At 34.6% G+C, this 9,788-nt stretch overlaps 1 protein-coding gene across 1 annotated transcript; it reads right to left on the bottom strand.

Moving 5' to 3' along the window:
• Positions 1-5,053: 5,053 nt before the first annotated feature.
• On the bottom strand, positions 5,054-8,769 carry LOC127074869 (probable calcium-binding protein CML21). Its single transcript, XM_051016275.1, has 5 exons — positions 8,470-8,769; positions 7,748-7,982; positions 7,046-7,248; positions 6,335-6,509; positions 5,054-5,425 (listed from the first exon to the last, which is right to left on the bottom strand). Exons 2-5 carry the CDS (start codon positions 7,944-7,946, stop codon positions 5,328-5,330), a joined length of 675 nt encoding a protein of 224 aa, XP_050872232.1. The 5' UTR covers positions 7,947-7,982; positions 8,470-8,769; the 3' UTR covers positions 5,054-5,327.
• Between the last annotated feature and the right edge of the window lie 1,019 nt (positions 8,770-9,788).

A 9,788-nucleotide genomic window follows, 5' to 3' on the forward strand; every position in this document is an offset into this window, starting at 1 on the left:
GTGGATTGACCGAGAATTGTATCGATGATTCAAATATGTGACACTTTTATATCCTTTGCAACCGTTATGTCAGCATAATCATCATATATACATATATATATATACATATACACTCATATAAGTTCATTATCGCATCATCACACTTGTTGATTCATTCTCGTGATTTTTAATTCTTTGTTATGGTGATACTTTATCCCCATGCAAGATTGGTGTCTGTCCTCCTTCAATTTTAGAGTGTCAACTCCCTAAGCAGAAAGGCTTTAACCTTTCTCCTTTCCACTGAGTTATTTTCTCGTGGATGATGATTTGTTTTAGTTTCCTCCCTAGATGATTATCTAGATGGAACCACTCCCCTTGATCTATGTCCTCATCGGGTTGAGTCTTGATTGACCTTTTCTTTTTAGATCTTACCTAGATAGACGCTTTTGGTCCCCTAAGAGTTTATTACCCAGTAACTGGTAATATTCTTCTTAGTTTGCAGTTTGTTATTTCTTGCCCAATACCCGGCAAAAGTAACCTTTTTCTCCCCAACGGATTCATTTTCATGTTTCCCTAGGAAGTATATCCTTGATATGTTCATCCTAACCGATGACAAATATTTTCTTCCTTTGCTTTGAGTTTATCCTTGATATGTTCATCTTAACCGATGATGGATATTCTCATTTGTGGTATTCTACCCAGTAAAAAGGTAGTCGTAATCTCTATTTTGTTCCCCAGAGAGTCAATCCTTGATATGTTCGTCCTAACCGATGATAGGTTTCCTTCTCTTGCGATCTTCTTCCTAGTAACCGGTAGTTGTAAATCCTGCTTGTCTCCACTTGCAGAGTGTATCCTTGATATGTTCACTTTGACCGGTGACAGATATCCTCTTTTTTTGTATTCTACCTAGTAAAAAGGTAGTTGTAATCCCTATTTCTCCCCTTAGAGTATATCCTTGATATGTTCATCCTAACCGATGACGGATATTTTCTTCCCTTGCTTTGAGTCTATCCTTGATATGTTCATCTTAATCGGTGACAGATATTCTCATCTGTGGTATTCTACCGAGTAAAAAGGTAGTCGTAATTCCTATTTTGTTTCCCAGAGAGTCAATCCTTGATATGTTCATCCTAACCGATGACAGGTTTCCTTCTCTTACGATCTTCTGCCCAGTAACCGGTAGTTGTAAATCTTGCTTGTCTCCACATGCAAAGTGTATCCTTGATATGTTCACTTTGACCGGTGACGGATATCCTCTTTTTTGGTATTCTACCTAGTAAAAAGTTAGTTGTAATCCTTATTTCTCCCCTCAGAGTCTATCCTTGATATGTTCATCCTAACCGATGACGGATATTCTCTTTGATTGGTATCCTATCCAGCATTCGATAGATGTAATTCCTACTTTTTGTTGAGGTAGTTTATTCTTGATATGTTCATCCTAATCGATGAAGAATATCCTCCTTAACATTTTCCAGGCAAGTCTATCCTTGATATGTTCATCCTAATCGATGACGTATTTTCTTCCCTTTGAGTCTATCCTTGATATGTTCACTTTAACCAATGACGGATATTCTTCTTTTTGGTCTTCTGCCCAGTAACTGGCAGTTGTAAATCCTATTTTTTTCAGCTTTTCCCCAGCAGGCTATTCTTACCCAATAACTGGTAATGAATATACCCCCTGGCGGCCCTCAGTGAGTCATCCTTGATATGTTTACCCTAACCGGTAACGAGTGTCATTTTTGTTAGAATTTTATTATCTCCTTTACCCAGTAACAGGTAGTGGATAATAAATTTCTGTTCCTCCTGTGTTGAAGTTTATTTCTTCCCCAACTGAGTTAAGCGCGTATTTCCTTAGTGAATCCGCTGTTTCTGCATGACTCAAGTATTTCAGTTTTATTCTGATCTACCTGTTTCCCCTGCAGATGTTCATGTGTCTCCCCGGCTGAGTCTTTCCATTTTCATGAAATTCCTCTAGTCTCTCAGCAGTCTTTAAGTCGTAGCCTAGCCTACGCATAACCCTTTTTTATTCCCCAGAGTCTCTGTCTTCCCAGTGAGTTTTCCTTATGGAATGCATTATGCTCCTACGGACCATCAGTCTCTCCGATTTCTTTTCCTTTGTGGCAATATTTCCCCACAAAGAGTTTATTTTATGTTCACATCATATGCATCATGAGGTCTCTTATGGACCAAAATTTATTTCTATATGTTGTTATTTAAGTCCATTCTACTGAGTCGATACAAAGATTTTAACCTTCTCCTCCTCAGTTAGAATGTCCTCAAATAGGGGCAGCTATAAGATCCCAATTTTGACCCTAAGATCCCTCATGCAATCTCATCATATGCATTAGCATAAGGATCATACCTTGGCATTCTCCTTACCCCCCTTTCATTGGGTTTGTTTCGGGAGAGATCACCAAGCACCATGTGGTTGTATCATACTTGTATTTTATCATTTTACTAACCAAAATACCAAAAATATGTCTTTGCATTTGCCTAACTCTTTTGTAGGTAAGGCATGATCACCCTCGATCTATCAAGTTCACATATAAGGTTTAAGACCCTCATTGCTAAGAGCACAACCAAGGAATTATCCATAATGGCTCTAGGAATTATGTATGAGTCCCAATGATCTCTACATGTTACTTTGGTCAAGCATTCTTCAAGAGTTTGGAGTTGGTTTGCCTTGGAAACCCTAGTTCATCTGGGTATCTTGAGTAACTTCTTCAATAAGATTCTTCACCAATTGATCAAATTTCACAAGGTACACTTCAAAATTCATCATATTATGCATATATGATCTACCATGAGCCTAAAAAGTCTAGAGAATTGCAAGTTTGCAAGGTGGTTGATGGTGGTTGACCATAGGAATTCATCTGATCAAAACTGGATCCCCATAGACCCTATCTCCTACAATTTTCATCATATGAAAATTATTCCAAGATAAACGTTACTCTGAATGACATTCCAAACAACTTTCATGTTGAGGTATAGAGCTAATTTTTCTTGGAAAGTCCATTTCTATGTTGAAACATTATAAGTCGTTTTGTTTAAACCCTAATTTGAAAGTCAACTTCCCAAGGCCATAACTTGCTCAATTTTTATGAGATGAAAGATTTCCAAGCTGCACAGTAAAATTAAAGGTGTCTACTTCAACCTTTATGTTTGGAGTGAGAGCTAAATCAACTTTTATGAGCATGTGATATGAGGATACATTATAGGTCATTTTGGACCAATACCATTGAACAAGTGATTTTCCTCAACTTCAAAAATGCATAACTCACTCATCCTAAATCCAAATTATGTTAAATTGGTGACCATTTTGAAGGTTTTTGAAATATCTACAACTTTTATGAATATAGTTTTCTCATTTGGAGCTCACATAAAAAGTTAGGCAAAGTGGAACAATTGAATATATGACTTGACACTTAGAAAATATTTTGACATGTTGAAATTTCCAAACTTCCACCTCAAAATTCACCATGATACAAGTTCCAAATGGAAAAATGTTCAACATAAAAGTTGTTCCTCTTGATCTAAGCTTTCCAAAGAGTCTTAATTTATTCATTTTGGACAAAGTTGGATGGGTCTGCATATGGCTTAAACAAGCCTGTATCAGTTGGCAAGATTCATGATTCAAATGTTCAAACAACTTTGCCTTGCCATCCAAGCTTCATGCAGACCTCATTTTAGTTGATTGTGGACCTAATTGGATTGCTTTATGGGCCTGCACACGCCCATGCAAGATGCGCCTTGCATTGCCATTTTTGGAGAATTTTTCAAGTGTGCAAATAACACTTCTCATTGCTATAAATAGAGGTCCAATGCCTCATTTCAAAGGACCTTGCGCGCCAGCTTTGCCCCAACCTTCCAAACCCTCTCAATTCAAAGGAAAACCTAAGAAATTTCAATTGAAATTTGAGTTTGAATCTCACTGTTTGGAGATTCAAAAACTCCAGGATCCAAAGCTTTGCATTACTCTTAAGCCACTTCCACAAGCTCCATAAGCAAGATCAAGCACATTTCAACTTTTGAATCGATGAAACATACGTGTCTTCTCTTGCATCTCATTGTTACAAATGTTTGCCTTCTATTAGAACCATTGTCGGATCTTCGATTACAATGTCAAACCCTAATTTCCTTGCCTCCATGCAAACTCATTCCAGCATATGTTTACGAGCTGTAAACAGTTATTCATTTCTAATTTGTTGACTAACATCTAACTCGACATCAACCGGTCTAGCACCTGATTTAACATCATCCTTCACCTCATCCAGTTTAACATTATTACTTACAACTGCTATGAGAAACATATTTGGGTGCACCATATCTAATGCAAATCAAAACAGAAAAACAGTTAAAAAATTCACAGTAACAGGCGACTTCGGAGATGCATCTTCGAAACAGATAACATGTGAATTTGAATTTGCATTTGCGACTTTAATGTTCATTTTTTCAACTCAAGAATAAGATTAATGCAAGTAATGAGGTATGAAATAAATGAACCTTCCCTTAAATTGTAGTTTCTCTTGCTCTATTTGATGTGATAAAACACAAGAATGATGATTTGAAACCAAAAAGTTCATTGAAAATGACTTTTTTACGGGTTTTGGATTATGAAGGAGGTGTAGAGTGTGAAAGAAATGATCATGCAAGATGGTCATATATTCAATTCCCGCTTGAGATTTTCAAATAATCATGCAACCCACACCATAAAGGTAGGGAAAAAAATTGCTAGATAGATTTTTCCAAAAGTTAAACTTTAAAAAACATGGATTAGACTTTGACCGAATCCAAACCCAAATGGATTAAAAATCCAAAAAGTGGGAAGAGGAAAAAAGCTCCTAAGTTAGCAATATTATTTGTTTACTATTTTACACTTTACTTTCTTCAATTTTTAGCTTATTATAACACCTTTCATAGATTTGTAAGAACAATTTTAGCAATATTCCACGATAATGAAGACTAAGCACTTTCCAAGTCACAATTAGGACACTATATACCTCATTTTGACCTACCAAACTAGCCAAATAATTATTAATAAATTATCACATAATTACATAAAGAGAGAAGAGAATGATAAAGAAGCCAATACAATTACTACAAGGTAATAGTAGCATTCAACAGGTAAGTTTGACTGTATCTTCAATTTAGCACTTACTATTTAGTATATTTACATCACGAATTATAATTTCATTGAAATAAAATTCAAAGTGAAGCAACTTGTCCTTTATTACAAGTGAAAACTGGAAAAGCCATTTTTGTTTTGTCTGAAGCATATAAAGCTACTGGCTATTAGCAGAAGATAGAGCCAAAGACAATTTAGATGACATGATTCAGGCCTATGTATTCTACTCATCCTCACCTTCATCAATTCCAACCCACCGTGTAAATGCAAAAAGAAACTCCTTGAAGTTCACCATTCCATTTTTATCCCAGTCCATTTCTTCTGCATTTTCGCAAATAAACAAATAATAATAACTGTTAAATGAATATATATAAACTCAGCAAGAAACAATAAAGACAATGGACATATAAGGTGAAAGGTATACTCTTTAGAAACTCATTTTAGTTATTATCTCTATACAATGTGAGGCTTGTGTTTTTTTCCAATACATGCCTTTACCCCCCAACACTAATGAACTTGATGCATAGATATAAATGATGAGTTGCCCGATGGATATACTCTAATACCAAGCTAAGTTTATTATATTGGACCTAACTCATCATGTGTGTGACTTTTAAGTCTTAACACACTCTCACGCTCAAGAATGGACATCTGACCTAACTCATCACGTGTGTGACTTTTAAGTCTTAACACACTCTCACGTTCAAGAATGGACATCTGAAGCATGGCCTGAATAGTCTGATGACAGTGACCCGATAGAGGGTGACCCAACAAATTTTTAACCAGACTCTGATAGGGAATTGAGTTTTTTATATTAGGCTCCAATATGTATATTATAGACCTTTTAAAGGATAGTTCTATGTTTCCGGCATGAGCATGGTAAATACTAATATGGCTGGAAACAGAAGAATATAACAGATAAACTGACAACCTCTCTGATATGTGAGATTACACGACGATACTCACCCTGCCATGTTCTGATTCCTTAAATGTTGCTGCTGCTAATGTTATAAAAAACACAATAGATGTTCTTCGTTTTTTTCTTTTTCTTAATCAATTTAGATGTACACATTTTTCTCGTGAAAACGTGTTAAAGCAGATTTCAAAACATTAGTGTATAATGCATGCTCCTAAGATGTGTGTGTGCGTGTTTGTTCAAGCAAGATTGAACTGCAACTTGAATGCGTATGCATTTGTATTTAAACACATAGAGAGGAAGAGACAACTAACCAAATCTTTTCATGGCTATTCTTCCAGAAGAACGTTCCCCCGATGTAGTTTCATTTATAGCTTGGACCATTTCATTTTTGCTGACATACCCGTCCTTATTCTTGTCTAAGAATACAAATGTATCAACCAATGTTTCAAATGTGGCCTCCAGATTCGGCATGCCAATTCGTGATTTCTAGACAAGTCACAGAGAACAATTTGAAATGGTAACAAAACATGGAAACTCATGACTTATCAACTATAAATGAAAACAGGAAAACAAGGATGAGATACCTTTTCCTGCCTACTACATTGCATTACTTCAAAATTCAAAGATTATAACCTAACAGTTCTTCAATTTTGACAGATTTTTCGATCATTTTCATTGCATGACAAAATTATAACTTCAAAATTCTACGTTGTCCTAAAGAAAAGCAAAGGCCATAACAAAAAAAACTACATAGAGCTAATAACATTGCAATGCTCGTGAAGTCGAAATGTCACCTGAAATTAAACAAATAGTTTTCTAAATAAAAAACAAAAGGTTGGTGTTAAATGTATAATATCCCCAAATAATTCAACCAGAGGTCAAAATACACAAGACAGGATATTTTTTTTTCCAAAGAGTAGGTGTTACTAGTTTATTTTCCAAATTTGAATTTTTAAGAATCTCTACTTATATTGTGTATGATAATGAAATTAAAATGACACAGATAATGTGTGTTAGGATACAGCATGAAGTGCCTTAGGGTCATCTTTGAAAAGGTAGACAAGGCAAAGAAGTACAATAAACTCATTGAACTTCATTCCCAAATCATCATTAAAGTCACATGCTTTAAAAAGTTCATTGATATCTTCCTCAGAAAAAGAAATTTCCAGCTTACTGAAACATTTCTTCAACTCTTCCTGATCTATTGCCCCATTAGAATCTTCATCTGTAGCAAAAAACAAATCATCTATTAACAACTATGAGAAATATATATATATGTCAATTTGGCCATGTATGAGTCGGTGACAAACACACCAATGACATTTTTGCCACTGCTAAAGCCTTTGAATGAGCTTGATAATTGCAATTACAATCACATACAAATGCACTACTTATTAACTTTAGAATGAAATAAAATCAAACGGAATTCTAATTATAATGCAACTCCGATTATATGATTCACTAGTGTTTCATGATCTAGTCATAATAAATGGATTCTATAAAATGAGCTATTTCTCATGCATATGTACTATATTTATATCAAACTTCTTTATTTTTGGATAAGCAAATGTTAGTTTATTAGTCTTTATGTTAGTATTTTCTCCTTCACAAAGTTCGAGCCTCGGCCTTTCAAACTCTATATCAGGCTTTTGTTAGAAGATATATATATATATCAACACAAAATATGAATCTAACAAGACCATAAATTTGAAGTGGAAACCTACCAAACTGCTCGAATATGGCTCTGCATTTTCTGAAGCTCTCGTCAATTTTTGGAAATTTTAGTATTATAGTATTGAATGATCTCGTGGAGCATCCATGACATTCCCTCCGTTGCATTGCTTCAACCATTTTCGCCTCAAGCTTGGTTTCCGGTACCCAAGACTTTTTGGGTGAGTCACCCTTTCCTAATGCACCCCCCATTGCCAATCAGTCACGCAAAGTTCGCCTCCCTCGTACCTGGCAAGCAACACATAATTATGTAACAATTCGCTATTATTACACACAGACATGGAAAAACCTAATTGCCCAGCCCAAGTTACAAATAGTTTGAACAAAAAGTTAAAAATGAATATTTACTCACTGTCACAATCTATATGTTTTTAAATTATTTGTTGCTCTCAATGATATTCAATTAGACAAAATTTGATATGCAAAAGTGATTAACAAAACCTAAGATCTTAGTGTCAAGTTGATGTGAGAATTACATGCAAATAAATAAATCAAATTATAATATTATAACATGCAACGAAAATATCTGAACGGCCTAATGATTGAAAATCTAAGGCATATTTGTCGTCAATGATATTCCATGAAAGAATCAATAGAATAAAACTGGAAAGAATTAGAAGTGAAAACATTGAAATAAAGAAAAGCGGTACGAAAATGAAAATCGAAAGAGTAGAAATAAAAAAATGAAATGAAGAAAAGAGAGTAGAAAGTATACCTAGGTGTTTGGATGATGAGTGAAGATCGAAACAAGGTAGAAGTCAAAAGTGATTTTCAGGTGTGGAAGATGGAGGTGGTGGCGTTTTTGTTTTTTTGGGAGAAAGATGAAAAGAAGAATGGTAATTAGTGTTTGTTTTGTTTAACTAAGTTTGGGCCTTCGTGTGTCTCTAACCCTATTTTGCGCTGCTCCCACCACGTATTCTTCTCGTTCTCTATCTATGCGCATCTCTGTTTTTAAAAAATTATTTTCGTTCATTAATAATTATTTTATTAATTTCTTTATAATTCCTTTAGGCTAATCATAGAAGAAAGAGATAATTGGCCTATGTTTCAAAGATAATGGTTATTAAAAAATAAAAAAATAAAAAAAATCTAGATGGAGTGGAAGATTAACAATTTGTTGGGCGGCGGGGAGCAATTTTTTTTAATCAAGAAAGTGGCTCCGTGCAGTGTATGCATCAGGATTTTTTATTGGACATATATGCAAGGTACTGTGCTAAGAAAATCTAAGTCAGAAAAATATATATCTTTTAATAGATTTTTCTTTTTCAGTAAAAAAATAATTTTAATAATATCACTGCATATTCATTAAATTATTTCTTTTTAATTAATTGAAATATATTATCATGTATAACGACTTTAAATTATGATCTAATAAAAATTAATCATTTTAACACATAAGTATACAGAAGATTATTGAAGAAGAAACAACAAAATGAGAGTGGGACAAGTTAAAGACGGAGATGAAAAAATGAAAAAGGATGAAGTTGTAGACATTGATAAAACAATTCGAGATGACTCAAGTGAAGGAAGATGAATCAGTCTCGGAATACCTTTCATGTGTGGTGTTGTTAGTGAACCACGTGCAGTCGTGTGGTGAATCAATCAACGATTTATAGAAGATTGAGAAAGTGTTGGGATCTTTGTCTACGAATTTTTATTACATTGTAGTGTCAATTGAAGATTCCAAGAACCTAACTAAGATAAAGTTATAAGAACTTTAAGCTCCATTATAGACTCATGAAATGAGGGTGAAGCAAAGGAACTCAAAAGGGGAGAAGGTGGCTAAACAGACACTACAAGCAAGATTCGTCAAGAAATATGGGAAATAATTTTGCTAATGATGAGAAGTCAAACAAGAACTCAAAGAATCACACAGATTCGATCAAGAAATGCATGGATAACAAGTATTTTGGGAAGAAAGTTGACATGAAAGAGGTGCAATATTACAATAGTCAAGGAGTTAACCACTATGCTCAAGACTGTCGAAGAAAGAAGGAAGCACGGGCGAAAGATAAAGATGAAGTGCAATATGCA

Source organism: Lathyrus oleraceus, chromosome 4 (assembly GCF_024323335.1).
Source record: "Lathyrus oleraceus cultivar Zhongwan6 chromosome 4, CAAS_Psat_ZW6_1.0, whole genome shotgun sequence".
Classification (NCBI taxonomy): domain Eukaryota; kingdom Viridiplantae; phylum Streptophyta; class Magnoliopsida; order Fabales; family Fabaceae; genus Lathyrus; species Lathyrus oleraceus.

What these genes read in the sequence shown, in the direction of transcription:
- LOC127074869 (XM_051016275.1), bottom strand. Translation starts at nt 7,946, where the DNA reads ATGGGGGGTGCATTAGGAAAGGGTGACTCACCCAAAAAGTCTTGGGTA. An exon ending in AGCCATATTCGAGCAGTTTG is followed by an intron (nt 7,249 to 7,747) that starts GTAGGTTTCCAC and finishes TTTTTGCTACAG; the next exon opens with ATGAAGATTCTAATGGGGCA. An exon ending in AATAGCCATGAAAAGATTTG is followed by an intron (nt 5,426 to 6,334) that starts GTTAGTTGTCTC and finishes GCGAAAATGCAG; the next exon opens with AAGAAATGGACTGGGATAAA.